Source organism: Cnephaeus nilssonii (genome assembly GCF_951640355.1).
Source record: "Cnephaeus nilssonii genome assembly, chromosome: 13".
Taxonomy (NCBI): Eukaryota; Metazoa; Chordata; class Mammalia; order Chiroptera; family Vespertilionidae; genus Cnephaeus; species Cnephaeus nilssonii.
In genome coordinates, this window is record NC_137084.1 from 8,071,957 (window position 1) to 8,099,569 (window position 27,613).

General features: G+C 47.8%; 1 protein-coding gene across 4 annotated transcripts in view; it reads left to right on the forward strand.

Moving 5' to 3' along the window:
• Positions 1-26,433, forward strand: part of PPFIA1 (PTPRF interacting protein alpha 1) — a 56,024-nt gene extending 29,591 nt beyond the window's left edge. For 2 of the 4 annotated variants that reach the window (XM_079787063.1, XM_079787065.1), the window contains 12 exons: positions 4,318-4,469; positions 6,038-6,210; positions 6,527-6,620; positions 10,530-10,611; positions 10,713-10,913; positions 17,479-17,654; positions 17,759-17,856; positions 19,392-19,567; positions 20,327-20,395; positions 21,160-21,325; positions 23,754-23,823; positions 25,112-26,433. In XM_079787063.1, the coding sequence (XP_079643189.1) occupies positions 4,318-4,469; positions 6,038-6,210; positions 6,527-6,620; positions 10,530-10,611; positions 10,713-10,913; positions 17,479-17,654; positions 17,759-17,856; positions 19,392-19,567; positions 20,327-20,395; positions 21,160-21,325; positions 23,754-23,812 (1,446 nt within the window). In that variant the 3' untranslated portion in view covers positions 23,813-23,823; positions 25,112-26,433. Of the gene's footprint in view, positions 1-4,317; positions 4,470-6,037; positions 6,211-6,526; positions 6,621-10,529; positions 10,612-10,712; positions 10,914-12,321; positions 12,385-12,888; positions 12,916-17,478; positions 17,655-17,758; positions 17,857-19,391; positions 19,568-20,326; positions 20,396-21,159; positions 21,326-23,753; positions 23,824-25,111 lie in introns of all 4 variants that reach the window. The other 2 variants (XM_079787066.1, XM_079787064.1) reach the window with 2 other exon arrangements.
• Positions 26,434-27,613: the final 1,180 nt, after the last annotated feature.

Consider the following 27,613-nt stretch of genomic DNA (forward strand, 5'->3'; position numbering starts at 1 on the left):
TATTTTCTCTGAGAATTTATGAACAGGCTGGATATTTTCCCCTTGTGTGTAGTTCTGCATGCTGGCTGGCCTGTGTCTGCTGCATTTGGTTTTGATCTCCTGCGTCATCCTTTTGTTTGTTTAATCACCATCGATCCAGGCCTCAGTTCCCCTGTCCCCCATCCCCCGGTAGTCTATTCCTCCGCTCCCTTCCCCTCTCCCTGGCTGCAATACCCTCCACCACAGGCCCAGGTGACGGCGGCCGTGCGGTCCATAGGGTGACTGTTCAAGCTCAGCCCATTGGTGACTTTATGCTTTTTCTTCATTTTTCATTGAATAGTGTTTTTCCCCGCAATGACGATACATTTTAGTGTATCACTGTATAGTAGGTGAGGATATAGGCATGATGTAGATGGATCAGAGTGGTTTTACTTAAAACTGTAGGATGTGTGTAATTCGTCAGTGAAATGTTACCTCTAAGAGGTGTGAAGAAATAATCCACTAAGTGTAGGATTAATGGACTCTTGACACAAACAGTGTATTTCTGGTTGTGATGCTGTATTCAAGACCTTCAACATCTTCAACTTACTGAATACGCACAGTTAATACTTTTAACAGACTACTTTTCTAATTTAAAGATCATGAATTAAAGAATGTGAAGATTCCACCTGCTATTCTAGCTTTTATTCTTATAGATTTTCAGGGGGTTCCCTGCTGTAGTCAATAAATTTATTTTTGAGCACTTTAAATTAAATTCTAGGCAAGGATTTTACATTAACATCCAACAAGTGATTAACTCAAAGTAGGTTTGTTCAGTTTTATAACAGGTATTAGACTGATAGTTTGAAGTGTAACTTGTTTTTCATTAAGAAAAACGAAGGAATAGTGAAGTTTGGCTTAGAATAGACAACTATTAGGGCTCTTTGTTACATAGATTGCATTATTTTAATTAATCTTGTATGTTGTAATAGAATTTTATTTCCTTGAGCAATAATCTGTGTTATTTCTCTAGTAGATTTTGAATAACATATTTAAATTTTTGGTGAAAAAAATGTTCTATTTCCAGTTATATTTTTTTTCTAAATTTTAGCTCACTTATATTTGTCCTGTCATTCTTTTTAAAATATATTTGCCTGTATATACTGATGATTGGATTTTTAACATCAAAGTGTGCAGTAAACCTGGTTTCTCTTCCTTTCTTTGCATGCATCTGTCAGCCTAGTGATTTAAGGAAACATCGTAGAAAGGTAAATTTTCGTGATGTAATGTGCCTTTGTTTCTCTGTGAAGAGTGTCTGTCACTGTATATACATGCACACCGAGGGCAGGTGATGACGCTGTTACTAGTAGAAATAGGTCCTTGGTGGTTTCACAGAACCCGTGACAAGTGTAAGCGTTGGTGTTCCTCCCACCTGGTTGCCTTTCAGTCGCTGCTTTCATGTTTATAACAAATGTGGTGTTTGAGTATTAAAGCAGAACCATGGATCTTACATCTGAGAAAAACCAGTTTTAATAATCAGAGCTGGCAGCAGTTAGTAAACTCTTACTATATGCCAGGCGCTGTGCTCCATGCTTGAGTCTGACATCTGATACTCACACACACACCCTGGGACACATGGGTTACCGTTGTTACCCCCATTTTACAGACTTGGGAACTGAGGCTTGGAGAGGTCACGCACTGTGCCCACGGTCCACAGTCAGGAAAGTGCAGTACGATCTGTCTGGTTTCAAAGCCTGGACACTTGGCCACGTCACTCTCCAGCCTGCCTTTTCCCAGATGCTCTGGGCTCCTTTGCAGCATCCCTGCCAGGGGGATCAGGGCCTCTTCTCCATATAGATGACCATGAATTGGGCCTTCCTGTTCTCAGAGGATGGAACCAAATGTCTTCCCCGTGATCATCACGCTCTGGATCAGTCTGTACCCCCGCCCAAACCTGTCTGCTCATGCACTCACGGACAGCCCTCCCCTGTGCAGAGTAGCATGGCGATTTAGGGACGTCTTGTGGTGAAGTTCCAGCTCTGTCGCTGAGTGGTTTGTGGCCTGGCTGTGCTCCTCACCCTCTTGGTGCCCTGCTCTACTCCTGTGAAATGAAGATAATGACAGAAAGCGCTCTTGGGTGGCCATGGGCTGTCCTGTCTGCGCACAGGCCACAGTTGGTGAAGAGCCTGCACTAGCGACAGGCACAGAGCACACCCTCCCGTCCTGCTGGCAAGGCTTTCTCGGTGAAGGAAGTAGTGCTCTGGTCTGTCTCCAGGCAGGACAGCCTGGTGGGAGCTGGGGCTTGCTGACGGGCCCCTTTGTACTCAAGACTGTCGATATCATCAACTTATTGAACATGCAGTAGCTAAAGAGTAGAGAAGTTTGGCTTAGAATAGACAACTATAAGTATAATTCGTAGTGTTCCTCTAGTAAGTTTTGAATAACATGTTTATTTTTTTATTTTTTATTGATTTCAGAGAGGAAGTGAGAGGGAGAGAGAGAGAAGCATCAATGATGAGAGAGAATCATTGATTGGCTGCCTCCTGCACACCCCCTACTGGGGATCGAGCCCACAACCTAGGCATGTGCCCTTGACTGGAATCAAACCTGGGACCCTTCAGTCCACAGGGTGATGCTCTATCCACTGAGCAAAACCAGCTAGGGCTGAATAATAGAAATTTTTGGTGAAAATGTTTTATTTCCAGTTACTTTTTTTTTCTTCTAAATCTTAGCTCACTTATATTTGTCCTGTCATGACTGCTCTGGGGTGGTTGTGAGGATGCAATCAGGTGTATGTGCCCAGTGCCTGGTGCCGTGCAGACGCGGCCAATGGGTATGCAATGGCGCCTTTTTACTCCCCAGTGTCCTTGGATATGCCCAGGTGACTTCCCAGCTCCACGGAGCCTCCCCTTGTCATCAAGTCTGAAATGGCACGTAGATTCTAGTCCAGCATGGGGTGCACCTTCCAGGAGGAGCACAGGGAGAGGGCCAGCCAGGCCACGTGGGGTGAGCCCGGAGATGTCCTTAGCAACGGGCTCATCATGTTAACTGGGCTTTGAACGAGGGGTGGCCTTTGCTTGGGCAGTTGCTGGTCTTCATGGAGTTTACAGTCAGTTCAGCCACAAGGGTCACTCCTCATCCTGTTCTTTGTTGTTGGGTTTTCACAAATCATTGTTTTAACCTGCATCTGAAATCTACCCCTAAGTTTCACAGTGATAGGGTTAGCCATTGTAGCCTGTGGTCTGATGGTTGGAAATCAGGAGAGGACGCAGAATTGCCCAGCTGTTGCTGATGGCTATGTCTTGAATGACCTCAGCTCTGTTCTGCACTAATTCACTTGGTCATCACCGAGCCACTGGGATGCAGTGGATCGATATTTTGTACACAGTATCATTTTTAAAAAGGCGTACGTTGGCTGCTCAAGTCTCTGTGCACACAGGTGCTTGCGAGGCGCAGTTTGTGATGTCCAGCCCTGACCTCACCACAAAACTCCAATATGTACATGAGTCCTGAGGGTCCATCCACTCCCCATGCTATTGCCACCGCCCTGCTTCCCATACTCACATCCCGCACACCTAGAATCTTCCAGACCATGGAGACCATCTTTTAGTGAAAACTTAGGATTATTTCCTCTAAGCCAGAGTGAACACATTGTTTTTCAACCGCATATAATGTTTCAGTTATGACACTCAATCTAAACATTATTGAGAAATGAGCCAGACACACGTGTGGTGGTGGAGGAGTTAGCTACCTTTTCACGTTTTTAATTGTTTGTTACAGACTCCAGTCATTGGAATCATTATTTAAAATGGCACTGGGTCATGGTACAAGCTGTTGTGTTTTTCCTTCTAAACGAAAAGGTCTGGATAGTTTTGCCCAAAAGGGCTCTGCCTTTGCTGGCATTTCTTTCTAAGGGTACCAGATCGACACGTTCTCCCCTCCCCGCTGGGAGAGCGAATGCCGCCTAGTCCGTGATGATGTGGTCAGGTCTCTGCCATCCCATCGGTGGCTGTCCTCATGGTGTCCTGGGACCCTGGGTAGGGCAGGCCCTCGGGCTGCCTGGAGGCTCGGGAACAGGAATGTCCCTGTGTCTTGCCAGGGCCCACATTCACCCGCGTGCAGCGGTTGGGGACTGGAGCCAGGCTCTGAGCTGTGCGCTTGGTGGTCCGTGGCCCTGTGTCTTGTGAACAAGACCTGCCTTTAAAATGGCATTAGCCCGAGACAGCTTTGTACTCGGAGGAAAGCAGAGCCAGTAGATTTTCAAATAAGTGTATGATTGTAATTTAAAGCCTATGTGGTTTTTCATTTTTTTGGTCAAGTCTATTGTTAACTAAGTGTACACTTATCTCCACCCCTCAGTTGCCAGCTTCCCGAGAAGAGGTACGAGATGATAAGACAACGATAAAATGTGAAACATCCCCTCCTCCCTCCCCGAGGTCCCTGCGCTTGGACAGGCTGCATAAAGGAGCCCTGCACACGGTCAGCCACGAGGACATCCGGGACCTCAGGAAGTAAGGAGGCACAGTCTATAGGAAGTAAGGGGTGGGCAGAACCAGTCACCATGGAAACATACTTGTCTGAATTTTCAGCATTAAGAAAGCTTTTTTTTTTTTTTTAAGAAAGACCATTCTCCTTCCCTCTTTTGTTTTTAATATCTTTTTTTTTTTTTTTTTTTTTTTTGCTTTCAGAGAGGAAGGGAGAGAGAAATTTCAATGATGAGAGAGAATCATTGATCAGCTGCCTCCTGCACACCCCCCACTGGGGATCAAGCATGCAACCTGGGCATGTCCCCTGACTGAGAATCGAACCATGACCTCCTGGTTCATAGGTTGATAGTCAACAATTGAGCCACACCAGCCAGGCAAGCTATTGATTTTGTTTTGCTGTTAAAAATATCACCCTGAGGATATTTTTCCATTGTTTGTTTGTTTGTTTGTTTGTTTTAGAGAGAGTGGAAGGGAGGGAGGGAAGAGGAGAGCGAGAGAAACATGGATGTGAGAGAGACACATCGATTGGTTGCACACGCGCCCAGATTGGTGGGGAACAAACCTGCAAGCCAAGGCTCTGACCACTTGGCAACACTGGCCAAGGCTGTTGATCTTTTCTTGATTAAAAAAGTCAGAACAATTATTTTAAAGAAAAACTGGCTAATTCGGTAGTGTTTATTTGAATGGTGTTCTCAGCATACGGGCCATGCCCTGGAGCTCCAGTGATGCCAAGAGTGCAGGCGTGGTTGGTAGAGGCAGTGCAGGAAGACTGAGACCAGATCAGCCATTTTAGGAAAACCTCATTTCTTCAGACTCCACAAATCAACTGTTTTGAGAACGAACTTTCTATTCTTGTGGGAGCGTTTGCCCCGCACATGGCATGTTTCTGGTGGCCACCCCTTGAGGCTGTCGGTGGCTTTCAGGTGCCCCTGTACCTTTTAGCTGCAGGGACTTCACGTCGTCCTTCCTGCTCCTGGTGTCTGCCCTCAGGAGCCCAGTGAGACAGCCCTGCAGCTGGTTACTCTCGCTCTCTTTCCACGGCCAGGACAGTTGCACTCGGGGAGGCCGAGGGAGCTGCAGAGAGTGGGGACTGCCGTGTCACTAGCTGAGAGGTGCCCTCTGCGGCCGGTGGTGTGGAGCACCGCCTTCTCGGAAGGAGTCTCTCAGGCCCAGAACCTCGGCCTCCCTGGTCTCCGTCGGGGGACACGGGAGCCCAAGCTTCCTGGCATGTGTGTTCTGTGAAGTAGGTGTCGCAGAAGAGACTTTTTTTTTAAATATATTTTATTGATTTTTTACAGAGAGGAAGAGAGAGGGATAGAGAGTTAGAAACATCGATGAGAGAGAATCATCGATCAGCTGCCTCTTGCACACCCCGTACTGGGGATGTGCCCGCAACCAAGGTACATGCCCTTGACCGGAATCGAACCTGGGACCTTTCAGTCTGCAGGCCGACGCTCTATCCACTGAGCCAAACCGGTTTTGGCGGCAGAAGAGACATGTTTGTGGTGAAGGTTGAGAGCGGGTATTAAAAACGGAGAGTGCTGGTTCCTGTGACAAGGGCGCTTGTGAAAGATCCTTTTCTGTCCCTGAAGCTCCACAGGCTCACAGGACGGCCCGGTGAGCAACCCCAGCAGCAGTAACAGTAGCCAGGACTCGCTCCACAAAGCCCCCAAGAAGAAGGGCATCAAGTCCTCCATCGGCCGCTTGTTTGGCAAGAAGGAAAAGATGCGCCCTGGGCACATCGGCAAGGAGGCGCTGGGACAAGGTCGGTGTGCCTGCTGTGTGCCCCGTCCGTCCTGCATGGGGTCTGCCATACCAGCGGGGTGTTCTCCTGGGGCCTAGGCCAGGGACATGTACACTTTCTCCGTGCGTACGTACAAACCAGAGAGCCACGGTAACATTTCTTTGTCCTGAATAACAGCCTCTCGTGGAAGTAAGCGGTTTACTTCTCTGGGCATCTTCGTGACATCAGAAACAGCCTGTAGAGTTTTTCACTACCTGCTCACACTGTCCACCTGTTGATGAAACCATCTAAGGTGGCCATATTGATTTCCTCTTTCGACCACTCTGCTTCCTCGTAGCTGGCATTTCAGAGACAGAAAACTCATCCCAAGACGCCTTGGGACTTAGCAAATTGGGAGGACAGGCTGAGAAAAATCGCAAACTTCAGAAAAAGTAAGTGTTTTATTGTTCAACTCACTGAATGGTTTTTTTAATTGTGCCTGAGTTTTACCTAATATTTATTTATTAAATGTGTCATCTAGCAACGTGTATATATTATCTTCTAAAGATTAACCTAAAGCCTTTGTTAAACTGTACTTTTTAAGGGTCTAGACTCTAGAGCAAGCATGTCAAACTCTCAGGCCGCATGGGCCCACAAGCAATATTTTTGCGGCCCAGCCAATATAATGGCATGTAAGAAACGTTTTAATAAAGACTTTGTAACTTAATTTTTACAGTATCCTGTTATACATAATTATTAATAACGAACTACAACGTTCGCTAATGACTGGTTACTATAATCGTGTTGCATTCATTTTCTTTACTCACCTTAAGCGCAGGCGCACCATTTCTCTCTACTAATACTAGCAGCGAATATTTTAGCAGCCGATTGCCACGTCATTAGTCTTGTACTCACTTGTTCGGTCTGCGTAACAAGAAATATTTAGCTTTCGGAGAACAAGAAAAATAGGTTTATTTGCGTTTATGTTTATTAATTTGTGCAGTTATTCAGTGTCTGGTAAGTTAAAGTTCAAGAAAAAATATTAATTTTTATTAAAATGTTCTATTATTTTATGTTAACGATAACTCATTTATTTTAGCCCTTTGTATTCAGCATGTCTCTATCGAAATAAACATACGTTTCTATGAAAATTGAAGCTTTTGTTTTTTTGCGGCCCACATAAACTTAAACCTTGTTTATTTGGCTCGTGTTAGCCTTTGAGTTTGACATGCTTGGCCTAGAGCATCTGTGAAATTTTAAAAGGACTCCTGTGTGAATTCCCAGTCCACCTTGGGAAGTTGTCCAGCGAGGGCGTGTCATGGTTTAGTGGGGCTCAGCCTCGGCATCTGAGTCTGAATCCACCACACACAGATGAGCTCTGGGGTGTCAGGAAAGTTACTGTGTGCCTCATAGCCTGTGAGTGTTAGCTACACACGTGTCCACATAGCTGTTCATAAGACGCATCCGGAAATAGATCTCACTGTGTGCACAACTACAGCACTGCGGGGACTGCTGGCCAGCACTCAGAACTGGTTCTTCACTCTAGTCACCAGCAGGAAATGGGCTATGTGGCCCTTTTTATCCCCTTCAGATTTTTTTTAATGTTTTTATTTTATTTTTTTAAATATACTGTATTTTTATTGATTTCAGAGAGGAAGGGAGAGGGAGAGAGAGGTCGAAACATCAATGATGAGAAAGAATCATTGATCGGCTGCCTCCTGCACGACTCCCCGCTGGGGATCGAGCCTGCAGCTCAGGCATGTGCCCTTGACTGGAATCGAACCCGGGACCCTTCAATCCACAGGTCAACACTCTGTCCACTGAGCCAAACCAGCTAGAGCTGATTTTATTGATTTTAGAGAGGGAGAAAGGGAGAGGAACATCGCTGTGAGATAGAAACATTGATCAGATCCTCCCCTATGCATCCTCACCGAGGACCCAACCCTCATTGTAGGTGTGTGCCCTGACGGAATCAAACAAGCGACCTTTCAGTATACAGGACGATACTCAACCAACTGAGCCACTCCAGCCAGGGTCAGATTTTGTTTTGGTAATCTTAAGTAGACTCTCAGTATTATAATCTACTTATTAAATTTTAATTCTGAGTTGTCTTGGTTCTGAAAACAAGTAATAACTGTGGGAATAGCTTTCTCTAGGGGAGCCCAGGCGCTGTGATACCCCGGAAAAGGGCACCAGGGAATCATGGGTGCACATTTCTCTGGCTCTTTCCTTCCTCAGAGCAGGGTGTGTGTTGGTTTGACCATATCCAGGGTGTGTAGGTGAGCTAGGTAGGCTGAGCCAGGGTCCCAGTGGGCTGAGCAATGAAACCAAACCCTCTGCTGCAATAGGAAACGAGGTTTGTGGTCTGAGGTGAGCGCTGGCCTTGAGAATGGGAGGAATTCCAATCGAGAGCGGTGCTGAGATGGTGAGACTGGTCCTTGGACGGGGTGAAACTTGGTGGGATCTGTGGCACATCTGGCCACTGGGAAGCCAACACCAGTCCAACCCGGGCCTCTGGGCACTGGCCCAGGATCGCACTTGAGCCAGGCGACCTTTCCACTCAGGTCTGTTTGCCATTAGCCCCTAGACTTGCCAGCTAACTTCCTTTACCTCATTTCAGTTCTCCTCTCAGAAATCAGAACAGTTATCCTGACCAGCACACCAGCAACAATGCTTTAAATGAAATGCTGCTGTCTCGGTGACTGCTCCCAGAGCCGTGGGGTTTTAAGTGGGGTGTGTAGAAAGCACTGGCCAGCAGAGTCTGATTGGAAGTTGGTGTCTGTGAGCTGGACAGTGATGCAGGGAATTGCCACTCGGCTGACACTTGCCATTGGAACTGGGCCTTTCACCTCTTTGAGTCATGCTAGGAAGTTCTCGAGCCTTAGATGTTCTTACGTGCTTTATTTCACATCCTCATTCTTCTGGAATGAAGGCGCTAAGATTTGGGTGGTGCAGCTTGGTCCTCCCATCCCTGCTACCGGAAGTTGGCATTTCATTCTGTTTTGTAGGCTTACTTTGTAATTCTCAGGAGGTGTGCTTGACTATTGGCTGTAGAAGACAGCCTTTATTGAGTTATTTGCCCCAGCGTGTGATTAGATCTCACTTGGGAGGGTGTGTGCGTGTGCATGTGCGTGCATGTGACGGTGATAGGTAGGTTTCTCTGGAAATGGTTACAGGAAAGTAACTGAAAATGACCCAGGAGTTTGCAGGTGACTCGGATGTCCAGGCACATGGGGTAGATGGACCTGTTTCCTCCGCTCATCCTGACCTTTCTCCCAAGCTTCCATGTTAAAGTGTCCTCTAGAGAGCCTTGTAAATAGACAACAAAGGAGCAAAACGAGGCTCATAACGGGTGGCTAACTAGGTTGTCAGTAGACAAAATGTCTCTTTAGAGGAGGAAGGGGGAGAGAGAAAGAGAGAGACATCGATCAGGTGCCTTCCCGTATACACCCTGATGGGGATCAAACACAACCTTCTGGTTCACAGGACAACACTCCAACCAAGCCACTCGAGCCAGTAGGACAGAATCATTTTTTAAATATATTTTTATTGATTTCACAGGTGGGGGGAGAGGGAGAAAGAGATGGAAATACCAGTGATGAAGAGTCATTTTTAAAGATGTGAATATGGTAAACTTACGGTTTGGGGATTTTGAAATTAGGCTTGCAGAGAACTTCTGACCCCACAGGCCCCAGGGCTCCCCCTGCTGACTGCTCTGTGGCAGCTGGCATTGCCTCTGTGTCTCCGGCTCCTGTCTTCCCTGTGTGTACAGATGGGAGTTGTGGGGGTGTCAGTTTTCTGGATATGGAGCCTGTGGAGTAAAGCACGGCATGACCCAGTGTCATCATTCTGCAAGCACCTAGTTAGCTAAAGAGCAGTAGAGACTAGAAACAGCCCAAATCCAGCCCGTTGCGGGCTTGCCGCGTTAGCCCATTATTAGTCTCAAAAACCTGCATGGTTCTTCGTGTTGGTAAAGCTCAACGCTGGTGGCGCTGTCCCAGAGGCAGCACCTTTGTTCAGACCAGCTGCAGCTTCCTCCTCCTCCTCCTCGTTGCTCAGAAGGGGAGCGAGGTGCTTTCACTTGAACGCCCTGCCTCGGATAGAGACTGCTGGGTTTATAAGTTGGTGATGATTCTTCCTTCATTCTGCAAGGAGACGATGCTGTGGAGATGGAGGAGCCAGTCAGCATTCCATCCTCCAGGCATTCTTTGTAGTTTGCAGCAAACAGCAATAAGTGGGAGGTGAAAGGAGTGATGGGCATGCACTCTTACACTTGGGAGCAGTTACGGAGAGAACTCTGTCATCGTGTTTTATGTATGTGATAGTAGGGACTCTGATTTCGAGTGTCTTGTTATTTGCAGGCACGAGCTGCTCGAGGAAGCACGGAGACAAGGCCTGCCTTTTGCACAATGGGACGGGCCCACTGTGGTCGTGTGGCTGGAGGTACGCCTGCTTCTCATCGGGAGTGAGGGTGTTGCACGGGTGAGCGTGTGATTTCCATCATATTCTCAGCCTAACCCGGCCTTGACACTTCCTGTCTCTAGCTCTGGGTGGGGATGCCGGCCTGGTATGTGGCCGCGTGCCGAGCCAACGTGAAGAGCGGGGCCATCATGTCGGCCCTGTCGGACACGGAGATCCAGCGGGAGATTGGCATCAGCAACCCTCTGCACCGGCTGAAGCTGCGGCTGGCCATCCAGGAGATCATGTCCCTGACCAGCCCGTCGGCCCCGCCCACGTCCAGGACGGTACGTGTCAGTCCCCTGCTTCTTTAAAATACACCCACCGTTCCAGTTGAAGATTTCAGCATTCAGAAACATGACAGCTTCTTATTTGTGACAATTGGGTGGTTAATAGACACTTTATTAAATGCTTTTACAGCAGCTTTGCTACAGTGGCATTGTAATACAGAAGGAATTTGAAAACGTAGAAAAGTGCTGATCACATTTAAATAGAAATTTATGAAAAGTGAAGGAAAAAAGCTTAGATCCCCAGTTGTATTACAACCAGTGTTTCTCTACTGATGTATTCGGCCTGCGGGTGCGGCCCACTGGGGGGCTGGAGCCCCTGGGAGCACGGGGTGTGAGCAGTCCTGACCCAGCAGGTGCGCCAGCATGGTCTGCTCAGTTTCCCGCACGGGGGAGACCTTGAACATCCTTCAGAAGGGTGCTGGTTGGAAAGTTAAAAACATACCTCAGGGGCACATGCTCGGTAACCGGGGTCCGGGCAGCGCTGGCATTGGCTCTGGGCCTCTGTGCTCTGAGTCCGCTCTGGAGAAAGACCTGGTCAGGCCCCCGGAGCCACATAGACACTCGTCTGCGTGGAGGCCAAGGCCCGATTCGGACGCCCAGCTGCTCCTCACAGTGAGTCAAGAGCGCGTGTGTTGGTTTTGTTTCATAGGGAAGGCGGGGTGAACAGCACCCCTGTCTCAGCTGCTGCCCAGATGCTCTTGTCCCGTGGGCTTGTCCCAGTTCACCTCAGAGTGGCCTTTCTAGAAAGGAAGGGGCTGGTGGTTCCCCAGTGTTTCATAAAGACAGCTCCTGAGTGGACAGTGAGAGCACACCTCCCCTGGGGGAGCCTTCCCTGCACCCCAAGACCAGGGGAGCTGTTCCCTGAGGATGCCGGGGCTAAGGCCTGTTCCTAGGCCAGCTGAGGAGAGGGGGCCGTTCTGTGGACACGGCCCAGCTCCCAGCCTCCTGATGCCCCCACGCGAGGTTGTCCAGGTGAGAGGCCACTCATGGCGGGCACCTGCTGAGAGTCGTCGTCCCATAACCGCAGCCTGCTTTTGTGCTGCGCTTTGTGCTGTCTGGTCAGACTGTACTCAGCCTATTGAACCGACAGTCACAGCTCTCAGGAGTACGACGTGTGTTTCCTCTGTGCCTGTCACAGACCTCAGGGGTAAGCGTGGCAGGTACCCTCGGAAGGCGTGGGCTGCTCTCGTGCTGTTGACAGCACAGTGTCAGTGGGTGTGGCTGCTCTGTAAAAGGGGGAGCTGGTGGTAACGTCACTTTCCATGTGGACATCTAAAATGAAGGCGAAAAGAACGCCCTTTGCCTCGCCTGCTCCTCGTAAGTGCCTGTGGCTTACATGTCTGCCACCTTTCCTTTTTGTCACTGCTTCCTATCCTGGATGGGCTTGGTCATGGGGTCACCCTAGACCACAGGAAATGTCTGGTTAACGCATGAAGAGATGGAGACGCTCACCGCCACGCCACGAACGGTCAGTGCCGCCCGGGCTTGTGTCCCTCAGGGCCTCCCGTTCAGAGCAGGGACAAAGTGTCATCTGCATCATATTGTTCCCGATAAGCATTTCTTTTAGGTCTGGGTTAAATAAAAATGTGTGCAATAGAATGCGTATTTTATCTTCTTTTAGTTGTGTGTTTTTTGTTTTTGTTTTTGTTTTTTTGGTCATGAACTTAATGTTGGTAGACCGGCTCTGCTTAGAATAGATTGAATTCTTTTCTCTTGAGGGGAGACCTCAGGTTAGTCCCCACTGTGAGGGCCTGACCCAAGTTTCCTCCTCCGTGGGTGCACTGGGCGTGGACCCCGGCTCCTTGCATGCGAGAGGGGGTGTGGGTCGTGCATGAGTTCTGCATGATGCTTGTGCTGTTTGAGCGTTCCCTTGGTGAAGCTGCACTGCCCGTGTTCACTTTTTTGCGTTCCTGAGCTCACAGTACTAACCGTTTGTGTATGTTCTCTTGCATTCCTAACCACGTAACATCAGGAGGATGAGGAGGGAAGCTGGGCTCAGGTTGGAGACTTTCTATAATCTATTCTTCACTATATGTACAGCAACAAAAAGAATTGGAGTATGAAAACTTGTAATTTACTTTTCTTGACGTTTTTAACATCTTAATTTATTCATCATAATGTTAATGACTTGAAGCATCAGTCAAAGCCAAGTATAGGATTCAAGAGTGCAAAGAGGATGTCTCATGGACAGTTTTGAACATTTCTCAGCTTTCTTGTCGGGAGCCACAGTGGTTCACTCTCACAAACATAGATCACTTTGCGTGACGTGCGTCCTTGATGCAAAGTCCTGTGGACTCAGCAGCTCCTGAGATCAGATATTTCAGTCCCCAGTAGGTCACTGTAGTTATAAGATCTGCTGATGGGGAAACAGTTCTAATAAATTAACAACACAAGTAGGTTCAGAGGCTCACCTCTGAGTCTGAGTGGGTGCTTTCCTAACACTGTGAGCTAACTAACCGCTTTCCTCCTATGGAAACCTCAGTTCGCTTCTTCTCGCTTAGTGAATTTCTAGATTTTCAGCATCATGGTTCTTCAGCTCCAGCTGGTTTTCCGCTGTACTAAGCAGTGGCTTCCCTCCTGAGTCCGCCAGCACTGCCGTGGGTGCTGTGCATTTCAGAGCACCTTGGAGCCGGGACAGGCCTTTTCTCCCGAGGCTCTCCTTGAAGGCATTGTGCACGGGTCTGAGATGAATTGTGTATCTGAAAATCAATCATTTTAAATGAGAATTTTCCTAATGACAGTTGATGGTTGAAACTCCTGTTTCCCCCATTGGTCCCCTTAAAGTAAAGCCAGGTACATCACCTTCCTAAACAAAAGAGGGGAGCTCGAGCAGGATTCCCTGAGCTCCCCGCCCCCACCTGTGGGCCGGCTGCTTCTCCAGGTAAAGGCCCCACAACCTTCACAGTCAGTAGTGACCACTAGAATTAAAAAGGGTGCGTTTCATAGTCACTTACATGTCAGTGAGCTGTACAGTAAGCAGCAGAGCTCTGTCATAGGAAATCCCTTCACAGGAGGCACGACGTATAAATTAGCTGAACACTTGCCCTTTGCTGTGGAAATGTAAGCAAGGGTGAGCTGTGCTGATGACGCCAGGATTAGCCAGCATTCGGTCTTCAGCGTGAGCCAAGGCCATTGGGCTTCTAGATGAGAGGAAGGGGAGGTGGGTCCGGGTGCCGCCAAGCACAGGAGTCGCTCGGTGCACTCACCATGCCGCCCCACAGCGGCAGCTCTGCAGCCGGGGAAGTTTGAGGTGCCCATGGGCTCTGGGGGAAGAACATGTCAAGGAGCAGCCCATTGGGCAGGCAGCATCCGTGTGTCCACCCGCGAGACTGCTGCTTCCAGAAACAGCAGGGGACAGGACGGCCCTGGGCCCTCCCAGCGCCCCCCCGTTCTACAGAGCTCAGCCATCTGAATTGAATTTGTGATCATTCCAACAATGGGGAACAGACCCTGTGCTGTGGCCGTCTTTTGTCGCCCACGTTCTCTGACCATGAGAGACTGTTGCATGCGTTTCTCAGAAGCCTGTGATGGCAGCCCAGGAGATGTGGGTCTCCCTGGGATGAGCCGGGGCTCCCAGGAGGAAGAGTGACTAGTCTAGAGTGAGTAGACAAGAATAAGGAGGGTTCTGCTTCCATAGAATTTTCGCTTAGAAGTTTCTTTGCATTTTGTGTCAATTTAAGAATTACATACTCGGCAGGCAAGAAAACAATGCCAGCTATCCATGCTGTAAGTGCCTGTGCGGTGAAAGGGAGGCTTGAAAGACTGAGAAAAACATGGTATTGTGACAGTGTCCAAAAAGTTTGTATTTCTCACTCATGGTTGTTTAGAGCAAATAGTAAAATGCTTTTTCTGTTAGAATTTGAGCATTCTTGTTTGAGTCTGAGTCCCTCCTTTCAGCTTGGTTGGTATAAATAATAGCTTAGAGACCATATTTTCAAAACAACATGGTGGTCGGTAGAGTTGCTGTTTCCAGGGACCCATGCAGCATCCTGTGGATTAGTTTGGTCTTGGGCTGAAGAACTCCAGTGTCTTCTTTGACGTGTGTCACATACACACCATGTGCTCCTTTCTTCTCTGGACAAAGCTTGCACCTGTTCTGTTAGATTTATCCAAGGCGTCCGTGGTGTTTGCGGCATTGTAAATGGCATTTTTAAAATTTCAGTTTCCAATTCATTTCTAGTGTTTAGAAATACTGTTCATTTTCATATATTTACCTTGCATCCTGCAACTTGACTGGACTCTTTAGTTGTGACCCGGGGTGTTAGGTCACCTACAAATAAAGACATTCTCTTCCTCACCAGTTACATGCTTCGATTCATTTTTCTTGCCTTGTCACAGTGGCTAGAGCTGCAACACAGCTTTGCATAAGACGTCCTTCCTCTGTCCCGACCAGGGAGGAGCGTTTCGTCTTTCCCATGGAGGGGGTGTCAGCGCTGTGTGTGTGGTAGATGCCCTTCACAGATCGAGGCAGTTCCTCCACTCTGAGAACACTGAGACTTCCATACATGAAGGGTGAATTTTGTCCAATGCCTTCCCTCATCTTTTGGGATGTGGTTTTTCTTTTCAGTCCATTGACATGGTGAATTTCATTAATTTTTAAACGTTGACCCAAATTTAAGTTCTCGAGAAAAACCCCACTTGTCCTATTTCATTACTTAATATATTACTGATTTGCTGTGCTAATGTTTTACATGGAGTTTTGCATCTGTGTCTCTCAGGGATATTAGTCTGTAGTTTTCTTGTAATACATTCATTGGTCTGGGTTCAATGTCAGGACAATGCTGGCCTCGTAGAATGAGTTAGGCATTTCTTCACTTTTTTGGAATAGTCTATAGCAGTGATGGCGAACCTATGACACGCGTGTCAGCACTGACACGCGTAGCCATTTTTGATGACACACGGCCGCTGAGGCGGCCGCATGCCGAGGATGAAACATTTGCAGCTCCTGAGGATGAAACATTTGCAGCTCCTGAGGATGAAACATTTGCGAAATAATGTTTTTTCCTCAAAGTGACACACTACCCAAGTTATGCTCAGTTTTTTGGTGAAGTTTGACACACCAAGCTCAAAAGGTTGCCCATCGCTGGTCTATAGAATAGCTATTTTTCCATAAGTGTTTGTTTGGTAGGATTCACCTGTGAAGCCATTTAGGACAGAGATTTTGGGTGTGAAAAGGTTTGTAACTACAAAAAAGTTCTAATAGATATAGGTCATACACTTCTTACTCAGTGGCTTTCATAGATTGTCTGAGTTGCTTAAAGTTATTCACAATTTTCCCTTATTATCCCTTCAATGTCTGCAGGATATGTACCTTTATCCCCTTTCATTCTTGATATTGGTAATATCTTCTGTTGGTTTGTTTGTTTTTTATTATTACTCTGGCGAAAGGTTAGACAATTTTATTGATAGTTATGAAGAAACAGATTTTAGTTTCATTTTATTTTTAATTACTTTTCTGGTTTCTGTTGCATTGGTTTCTGCTTTTTTTTTTTTTTTCCTTCATTCTTCATTTGCTTCCTTCTGATTTCATTTGTTCTTTTCAAGGTTTTTCAGGTAGAATCTTAGATTAATGATTTGTGACCTTTCCTCAATTATATCACAAGTATTTATACTATAAATTTCCCTCAAGGGACTGCTTTAGCTGCGTCCCATAATTTTTGAATATATTGTGTTTTCACTCATTCAGTTCAATGTATTTTCTCATTCCTTTTATGATTTCTCCTTTGACACATGGGTTATTAGAAGTATGCTGATTTCCAAATATTCAGGAGTTTTCCATTTACCTTTTTATTATTGATTTCTAATTTAATTCTTTTGAGGTCAGAGAACATAATTTTTATGATTTTTATGATTCTCTGTGTCTACATTGAGCTCTGTCTGTCATGGAGAATGTTCCATATGCCCTTGTAGCTGTGGAGTGCTCTGTGACATGTCCATTAGGTCGGGGGGTTGGTACTGGAGGCGCCCATGTCCTTACTGGGGTAGAGGGTGATGAACTGAGAGAGGGCCTGTGTGTGTGTCTGTTTCTCCTTTCAGACCCATAAGTTCTTTTATCTCTTCTTTTAAAACGATTTCATTCACTTTTTTAACTGATTTTGAAATTAACATGTTTTATTAAGAAAATTTAGAAAGCAAATTATTAAAATTAAAGCCAGTGGAGATATATTTAATGAGTACAGGTGGGTAGGTCCTTCAAACTTGTTCATGAGTCATAGTCATTATTTGGTTTTATATTATTACACATAAAACGTATTCCAGAAAGATACTATGTAGTCAGTTACAGTTCTGTTGTAGTTTGGTAAATAGATTAAATTTATAAACACAAATGAGTCATAGATTTTTATTAGTCTAATTCCTTTTGTATAAAGTCTTACTAACACTCAAAAGGTAGTTAACAGGAGGGCAAATGATTTTGAAATTATAAAGGAGAATGTTGTCCTTAGTTTTTAGCCTTTGGGAATATGTCATAGACTAAACATCCAGTGTAAAGATTATTTAAACTGCTCTTGCGACCTCTCCCCTGTTTTTTTCTGAACTGATTGTACTCAATTATTGAAAGCAGACGCTCGCGTACGGGGACATGAACCACGAGTGGATCGGCAACGAGTGGCTGCCCAGCCTGGGCCTCCCGCAGTACCGCAGCTACTTCATGGAGTGCCTGGTGGACGCGCGCATGCTCGACCACCTGACCAAGAAGGACCTGCGGGGGCAGCTGAAGATGGTCGACAGCTTCCACAGGTCCGTCGCTGCCGGAGTGCTTACTGCTTGGCTGACTTTCGACTGTTGCCATTTCTCTCTCTCTTTTTTTTTTTAACTTTTATTATTATTTTTTTAATAAACAGAAACAGTTTCCAGTGCGGAATTATGTGCCTACGAAGGTTAAATTATGACCGAAAAGAACTGGAAAGGAAAAGAGAAGAAAGCCAGAATGAAGTAAAAGGCTAGTACATCATGTCTAATTGATTTAGCATGTCCCTGCTTCCCTATTTAAAGAAATCAGGAAAGGCTCTGAGTGGGGATGATGAGCCTGGAGTCATCACAGAGAGGGAGGGAGAAAGGGCTTTTCAAGTTCCCACTGCGGCCGGAGAAGTGGGCCTGGTTTCTTGTGCATCCTTAGTCTGTAGTTCAGTGCATCGAGGTGCACGTTCTCCCTGACTCAGCACTTTCCTGTTGGAGGACTCAGGTACCTTCCCACTACTGTCAGAACAGCTAGCAGGCTGGGCAAGAGCCTGCTCTTCACTCACCTGATTGAGGTGTGAATGCTGCTCTGGCCACTGACCCAAGAACTTCAGCCACAGAACAGAACAGAGCAGGTGGTCCTGCTCCCAGGGCGGGGGGAACAGTGCGGTGCGAACATTCCACCTGAGCCTGGAGGCTGGAGTGGGAGCTTCCTATGGAGAGGAAGGCAAAGGCGTTTCTGATAGAAAACAGGCGGGGCCTGGCAGGAGGTCACGGTTCGATTCCCGGTCGGGCACATGCTGAGTTGCGGGCTCGAACCCCAGTGTGGGGCATGCAGGAGACAGCTGATCAATGATTCTCTCTCATCATTGATGTTTCAATCTCTCTCTCCCTCTCCCTTCCTTTCTGAAATCAATAAAAACAATATTTTTAAAAAGAAAAACAGGTAGGGAAGTGTGAGAAGATGTAGATGTTGGACTGGGAGACCAAAATGCTTTTCTTTATGGGTTTATTTAATCCTTCCCACCGCCCTGTAAATGCTGCTGTGCCCAACTCTTACTAAGAAATGGAAGATGAACGTGTGTTTGGGGTGATGGCCCATTGGAAGAACAGTCTAGTTGTGTTTGAGTTGATGTGACTCATGAGAACAACTGTAAGCCCACACTCACACTGTATGTGTGTGTGTGTGTGGTGTCCTTTAGAATTAAATGTGTAAATCTGTCTCGTTTGTTTTCTCTGGTCATTTTAAATCTTTTTACAGTTGACAAAAGCTGTCTTTGAAAGCAGTTGATGATCATCTATGAATTTTAGAGAGGTATTTTTAGAGCAAATTTAATAATTTATTGCTTTGCATAATGTAAGATCTTCTCCCCCACTCACCCCCCCCCTTCCAAATTCCTAGTATTCTGGAGAATTTCTTTACGTTTTTCTCTTTTAAAAGTGAGAAAAGAAAAATGGCTTCAAGATCATAAGCAGGAAGTTTGTGTTGAGTGAGCAAGGCATGCATGTTGGTGCCAACTCCTATGATGGGAGGAACGTATTTCGAGTATTCTGAAGTCTGTGTGTGAGTCGTGTTGGCACCTGGTGAGCACTCAGATTCCTGTCTGTCCTTTTGGCTTTCGATCCCTGGTCAGTGAGTGGCTTTGTACACTCAGCAGTGTTTCCTGGCCTGTGGAGCTTGGGCTGAGGCAGGCACTGAAGGATCAGGACCCATGCAGGAGCCCTGGTCCTGGGTTTGGGGGAACACATGATGGAGACAGCCTTCTGAAGTCACTTGCTTCATGTTGCTCCCTGCAGATGTGCTTGTTTGGAGCAACGATCGTGTGATTCGCTGGATCCTGTCTATTGGTCTGAAAGAATATGCAAACAACCTCCTGGAGAGCGGGGTGCACGGGGCACTCATGGCCTTAGACGAGACCTTCGATTTCAACGTGCTGGCCCTCCTATTGCAAATCCCCACACAGAACACCCAGGTAACGCCCGCCCGGCCTCACCCAGTCCGTGTCCCCTCGGCTCTCCTGACCAAGACCTTCAGCGAGTCACCTAAATGGACAAAACTTAAACCCTCCAGCAGCGCGTAATCTCTCCCTACCTAACCCGGATGTGACAGTTCAGATCAGCAAGGCTTGGTTCTTCATTATTTTTGTCCTCTTTCCATTTCCTGTTGCATGAGTCTTACAATAAAATAATGGGAAGTTTTCATTCAGGTCCATAAGCTCATGGAAGTCGCATCTGTATCCAACCTCACGTGGAAGAGAAATACCCTTCCATTCCTTCCACATGCCGGACGGAGGGCAGTCGTTTCTGTGCGCTACCGCCTGCCTGATCCTTTCTGACTCGCGGGCTCATTTGAGAGCCAGGACAGTCTTTATTCCTCTGCAGGGGAGGCGTGCTTTGCCAGTACTCCGCCCCCGCCCGCTGGCCGTCCCCCTGGCTGCACCACCCACACAGCACCCTTCCCACGGCAGTTTCTAGAAGCCCATCTGGGAACCCCACAGTAAAACCCTGGTCCGGGTCACTGTCATTGCTCAAGGCACTCAGAGCTTTTTCCAAAGGTTTTTTATTTTGTTTTAGTTTTTATTTATCTTTATGTTGAAAATATAACAGCTGTCTCCCTTCATCCCCCCTCCCTCCCTTCAAAGAAGTTTTAAAGTCTTGGTTGAAAGAACGGTTGTGCTGTGCTGCCCCCTCCCTCCCAAGTGAGACTGAAGTCGCGTGTTTTATCCTTTCAGGCTCGCACTGTCCTGGAGAGAGAGTTCAACAACCTCTTGGCCGTGGGCACGGACAGGCGGTTCAGTGAAGTAAGTGTCGGCCTAATGACTGCCTTAGACTTGTCGGTTTAGGCTGGTGTCTCTTCTAAGTGTGGCGATGTGTTTAAGTTAAGCTTTGTTCTTAGAACTTTAGGAACAAATGAGCTATTAAGAAACTAATATTTTCAGTAAGATAGGTTGTTGATTTTGTTATTTAACTTTGAAAATCCTCAAAAATGTTCATAAAACATTGGGTGTAGCCTAGGAATGGAGTCTCTAAGTCGTGTTTTGAGAACATTTGGGAGACTTTCAGAAGTACATTAAACATAAAAAATGTTAATTTCTCCTTATACAAAACCATGACTCATTGAGTTCCACACTGTTATTCCTCTCTTCTTCGGGTCTGAAGGAAACTTGAGGTTGAAGCACTTGCTGGTTCTACCCCAGCATAAGACAGAATCCTTACAGCTCGGTGGCTATTTTTAAGACAAAGATAATATTCTCTTACATAGTTAGAAAGGGATTTTTGCAAGATAAGAAGTGACACGTGGTGATAGAGGGGCGGAGCACCCCCCCAGGTGGCCAGGACAGTGCTGATTTCTGCCCAGTTAGGGCCCCTGTGTGCTACCACCCCGCCTCTCATTCAGAGGTTCCCAGCTCGGTCCCAAGGCATGTGGTCGTCAAGAACGGGTGTGGATGCAAGTGAATGAGACTGCGGCAGCGAGTCCAGCCATCATTTCAAAGGGCTGAAAACCACTGTGTTTTCTTGTCCTTTATTTTACAGTCATTTTGTTTTCTGTCCTTTACTGTCCCAGGACGATGATAAGACCTTTAGGAGAGCACCTTCTTGGAGAAAAAAATTTAGACCAAAGGACGTTCGTGGCTTAGCTGCTGGGTCAGCAGAGACTCTCCCTGCAAACTTCCGGGTCACCTCCTCCCTGTCCTCGCCCTCCGTGCCACCGAAGAAGATGCAGCTGGACGGTACGTGGCGCTTGTTGGCTCTAGTGTGGGTAGTAATGGAGCACGGCCTGTTTAGTCTGTTACGAGGCATTTCAGTACTGTTGCATGCCCCGGCTTAAATGTTTTAAAATTAATCCTAACATCTGTTTATAAAAGTTTAACAATAGAAAATTTTTTATTTATGTTCATGTCTGGTTAAATATTCATATTCTTCCAACGAATGATGCTAAGCACTGCATGTCCTCCGTGTAGATGGATATCCGTGCGTGTAAAGACATGGGTGTGACAGGCAGCACTAGAATTCACCGTAGCAGCAGTGTGGTGGCTCTCGGCCCACAGCACTTATTCCCAGGACCTCTCTCCACACTGGGCAACGGCCAAGTCCACCTAACAGCAGTCTACACCCTGGGAGGGCTCCCTTTCTGTTCTTCCCTGTCCCTGCTGGGACCCGCCCACAACACTACCTGTCACAGAAGGATGGAGACCATGCGGGCCTGGGGAGTCATCCCTGGACAGCAGCCGGTCCTGCTGACTGCGCTGCCCCTGCAGTCATGGTCTCAAATCAGGCCTGTGACTGCCTCGGACAGCCACTGCGCCTGCTGCCCCATCTGTGACATGGTCGTGGTGGCGGGTCCTCCTCATCGGCCTGACGCAATGGCCAGAGGAGTGACCCCCATAAAGCTGTCAGGAAGTGTGTGGCCGCCACAAGTCATAGTTCATGGTCCTGTGACAGATGCTCCATTCTCATCTCTGAAGTGGAGGGACGCCCTGGGAAAGTTAACCCTTTGCACTCGCTTGCTTTTTTCTCAATTCCTTTATTCTAATGCTAACCGTGTCGAGTCACACTCGACATCCGAGTGCAAAAGGTTAAAAATGGCACTGATGTGGGTTTTGCTATTTTTCATGTTATTAGCCCTTCCCATGAGTGGGTTTAGAAGTTTTGTCTCACTTGCCTAGGTAAAAATCAGAGAAAAGTGCATTTATATAAATAAGGCCTTTGCTAAGCTGGACACTTTTACGGAGGATGGCTTGTAAGGCAACATTTTCACTATTTTTTATTTATTTTAGAGAGAGGAAAGCAGTAGGGAGAGAGAAACATAGATGTTAGAAATATCAATCTGGTGCCTTCCGTACGTGCCCTGACCAGGGATCAAGTCCATCACCTCTCGATGTATGGGATGACGCTCCAACCAACCGAGCCACGGGCCAGGCTGCAGGGCAGCATGTCTGTTAGAAAGCTACATCTCTCCTAGTAATATGCTGGTCAGGGGGGAGCCGGTAGCTTTTTAAAAAGTCACATTTTTCTTTAAAGGAGCATGCAGATAATTTTCATAAATTTTAATTTGGCCTTTGACTTACTAAACAGCCTGAGTGCTTCCTTACTTTCCTCAGAGCTGCTTTCCCATTTTCCGTATTACAACTCACCTTTTCCTTTTAAATGTTAACAGCAATATTGAGATTAGAATTTAGATGCATCTAAACTATTTCTAGAAAAAGGTATAGGGAGTATGTTCTGTGGAAGACGACTTCCTACCCTGTGTGATAACGAAAGCATGAACCTGATTACAGGGGCTGCTTTAATGGCTGTTGAAGTAAGGGAGTGTAAGGTAAAGTGCAGCAGGCCTCCTGGCACTTGGAATTGGAAGGATCTATAAGCCTGTCCGTTCTCTGCAGCAGTACCAGCTGTCCTAGCACCCTTCCTGGAGCCTTAGCAGAATGTTACTAACGTGTTCCTGGTGGAAAACCAAAAATGTGTAATTGGGAACCTCGAATATCTGCTTACATACTTTTGAAAATTTCTTAGATTTGCAAGGAACAATTGGGGCTTACCTATTGGGCCATGCAGGGTGTTTCTTAACCAAAAAGTCCGTGGTGTGCACTTTTTCCCATAGAAGCACACTGGGCTTCGTTTCCTTAGATCAGTCATTGTCCTCTAGGCACCCCCTGGAACCACACCCCTGGGCCCCTTAGACTGCCCGTGAGGCCTCCCGGGGAGAGCAGACCGTCCTTCGGCAGGCAGGGACGGAGAGGTGCTGGGAGGTGTGCATTGGACTCCGGCCTCACCCTCAGTGGACTGGTGACAGCTCAGTCACTGCTGGGCTTTCCCCCACCTCCTTACAGATGCAGCGTTTAGGGTGGGAAGGAAAATCCAGTTGCTCTATTTTAAGTAGGCACATCACATTAAGTAGTGGCGCACAGATGTACATGGTGAAGTTGTCTGTCACCGATGCACCAGTGCTTTTGGGGGTTAGCTGGCAGTGACTGCAGGGCTGCTCGGGAGACAGAGACACGTAGGTTCCCTGGCCCCTCACGTCCCCCTCTGGAAGGCTCCCTGGGAACCCTCATAGTCGCGGTAGCAGGTGTGCAGGTGTGCGCGCCAGTGCCCCCGTGTGATGCCCACACTAACTGCACGCTGTGTTTGCATGCTTCTTCCCGGGGCGTCGCGCAGGCAGTGTGTCAGGAGCGCAGAGGCTGGATTCCGCCACAGTCAGGACTTACTCCTGCTGACGCCGCCTGTGGTGAGTAGAGCAGCATCCTGCAGCCGGTGCTGAGGCGGCTCGGGCCTGGAGAGCCCGTTTCCGTTACTTCGACACTTAAACCTGGAGGTGCGGCCTCTGCGCCACGGAGGTGGCTTTGGTGCTGTGTGCTTGCCGTTGGCCACGGGAGCCAGAACGTTCCCGTTCTTTAAGGGAGCAGAGTGTACTCCCGCTGGCTCTAAACCTAAGAATGCTGGCTTATTTTAAGTGTCTGCTAACGTCCTTTTCGGAGTGGGGAGGCAGAACAGAGCAGAAAACAGGAACCCGGCTCTTAGCTGGCGGTGGCTCAGAGTGCCAGGCACCGGTCCCTGCACACTGTGACGTGTGCCGGTGTGGTCCCAGGTCTTGGTGCTGGCTGGCTGTCATACACATTCCTGGTGACAAGCCCTAAAGAACTGTTTCATGCCTCTATACCGTGCTGTGACACTTGCTGATAGCCTTTCAATTTAGAGACTGGTTTTAAAAACAACTGCAAGGCCATCACCAAGATCAGTTCCTGAGGGACATATCCTTGCCTGGAGCGGGGGCGGGGGAGCCAGCCCTTGTCACCACTCTGAGGGCTGGATGGAGGGGCTCTGTTCTGTTCTCATCTCTCAGCCGGATTATTTGATTGGTTTCGTCACTTTTTTTTAAAATATGCTTTTATTGATTTTATTTTTAAATATATTTTTATTGATTTCAGAGAGGAAAGGAGAGAGAAAGAGATAGAAACATCAGTGATGAGAGAGAATCATTGATTGGCTGCCTCCTGCACGCCCCCTAATGGGGATTGAGCCGCAACCCGAGCATGTGCCCTGACCAGGAATCAACCATGGCCTCCTGGTTCATAGGTCAATGTTCAACCACTGAGCCACACTGGCCAGGCTGCTTTTATTCATTTTAGAGAGAGAGAGATCTGTGTGAGAGAAACATCAATCGGCTGCCTCCTGCATGCATGCCCCCTCGTGGAGATCGAGCTTGAAACTGGGGCATGTGCCAGGCCTGACCAGGAATCAAATCAGTGACCTTTTGGTGCACAGAACGACGCTCAACTGAGCCACACTGATCAGGGTTTGTCATCTTTTTTAAAAATCCACAACTTTTAGACATATGCCAAAATGATGTCAGTCAAGAAATTCTCATTGATATACGCAGTCCTTGGTGTTTTATCCAAATTCCTGAACAGCTGGAATGCAGGCAGTGGGAGAGCGGGAGCCCTGGGGGTGGGGCATGGAGGGCAGCTCCTCCTCCGTGGGTGGTCTCAAGTCTGGCCTTTCTGTTTCGTTTGCAGTTTACCCACACTACTTCTACAGGTGACTGCAGCTGGGAGCCCTGCAGGGACGGCCTTTTAGAACTCAATGGGATCTTCAGTCTGTCAATACTTGTTTATGGACCTGAGATATTTTATTACAGAGTTTTTAATCAGTGAAAATTTCACAAATACCGTAAAGAAGATATTTTAGAATCTAATGTTTCTTATATTTATGTAAACTTATGCCTTCATTTATACAGTTACTTACTTTTTCATGTGTATCTGGGCTATAAATGTCCTATCAGACCAAGTCATGTCCCTGTCTAATTTTAGTCTCTTCAACGAATGTACTGTAATGCTTGTATGTATAAATCCTGTGAACAGATGTAGGGCTTTTGTAAATTATGCATTTACTGTAATTATCACTGTTTAATTTTTTGATAATAAGCCACAGCAGAGAAAAGGCTCTCACTGGGTCTGTGAAGTCGGCCTGACACCGTGCGGTGGCCTCTCCGAGCTGCACAACAATCCCTGTGAAACGGGCAGACGTTTCCAGCAGTTTCTGTTGGAGTTTAATGACTGACCTTGCTATACTTTTTCTAGCAAGAAATGCTTTCTTCTGCAGCGTGAATATACCTGAGTTAGACATTTGGACTGTGAAAGGACGAATCAGAACACTACGAACTCTCTGGGCCCGGCTCAGTGCTTTGTAGCCTCGTCTCTGCGGACTGGAGGTGGTCTTCAGTGACGGCCAGAGCCGTGAGCTGGAGACGGCTCTCTGCTGGACAAGATAAAGCAGGTGGGGAGCCTCCGGCTCGGCCTGGGAAGGCGCCGGCACCCCCACACGAGGACCAATCATGGCGGCCACATGCACATCGCAGAGACTTGGGTGCAGAGATGACGCACAGGCTCCTGAGAATAATGCTGCGCAACTAATAAAGGCCTTATTTTTCTTACTTAGAACATCGTTTTACATTTGTTTGTAAACTTGTTTAAAGAATGGACCCAGTCGTGCATTTTTGGGGTTGATGATGTAGCCATGTTGGACGATCTGAGGAGCCAGGGGCCCTTTTTTAATGTCACGTGGCACAGCCAGCAGGGGCTGCGTGCGGATCACGGTGCATTATTTATTCTGCAGCCGCTGCGGAGACAGAAGATGGCGTGTCCCGACATTCGCTTTCTGCTCCGAGCGACTTGGACAGTTGGCTGTCGCCCTTCTGTTTTTCTAGTGACCCTTTGTGAACTTCCCGATTGTGTAACACAGTATGTACAGTCCACTTTGGAACTCTTTTTATCACAGTGTTATTTATTGCTTTCTTTCAATAAAGCATTTCCCACTGCCAGTGGGCGTGGGTGGCCTGCCCTGTGCGCCTCAGCTCCGGGCCTTGTCCTCCTATGGAAAACCATGACGGAAGCCAGTGGGGAGGCTCAGGAGTCACCGCAGGAGGGCCAGGCGGCCCCTGCCCTTGCCCTGGAGGCCGAGATGCCCTCACCCATCCTCAGGGGAACCAGGCTGGGAGGACCAGGGCACAGGGGACTGAAGCAGAGTGGAAATGTGGGCTCATGTCAACAGTCCGCGGGCCCAGACCCGACAGACAAAGCCCCGCCCGAAAGGCAGAGCCTGGGGCTGCAGAGCTTGTGCTCCGTTAAGGAATGTTTTCATTGATTCCTTATAGGAGTAGAGAGACAGGCTCCATTCTCCCGAGCTGAGCTGAGCCAGGCCCACAAGAGCCGAGCGGAGCCCCAAAAAGCCAAGCTGACCCTAAAGAGCCCAGCCTCGCTCCCAAGAGCCCAGCGCAGCCCTGAGCAAGCTCGGCTCTTCCAGCGGGCCCCAGTGAGCCAGCCTGTGTTGGAGCGATTTGCACAGGGGCATCTCCCTCGACATTCAGCGGCCTTCTCAACCTCGGCTCGGCTCTGAGGCCAACTGTGCTCACTTAAGGGTCCTTCCCTGGAAGGCAATCTTGTGGAGACCGGGGCTTCCCCATGGCCCGGTCAATTTGATGTTCGTGGACTCGGACTCTCTCAAAGGGATCTGATCCTTTTGAACAGCGGTCGCCAACCGGTGGTCTGCAGACCACTGGTGGTCGTGAGGTCTGACAGGTTGGCGACCGCTGCTTTTGAATGTTGCACAGCCCTAGAAATAATCTCTTCTGATGAAAGGATTTTTGCTCCTGGTTACAGAAACGCTATGGAAGGTTTGGAACTGTTTTTATTATGCTGCATAAAGTTGGTGTACACAGAAAAACCAGTCCACGGCAGCTGCTGCTCTCCGGACAGGCCCATGATGGAAGTCAGAAGAAATGGGGGGGGGGGGGGGGTGTTTGGAATGAATGTCTGTTCCCTGCAGGCCAGTCTGATGCTCAGACCATTCAGACTCACGGTAAGTTGTCACTGCCAACACAAGCACAAAGCCTGTTCTGTGTCAGTGTACAGCACAACATCATTAAAGACTGATCTAGCCCTGGCCAGTTTGGCTCAGTGGATAGAGCGTTGAACCAGGTTCCATTCCGGCCAAGGGCACGTACCTTGGTTGCAGGCTGC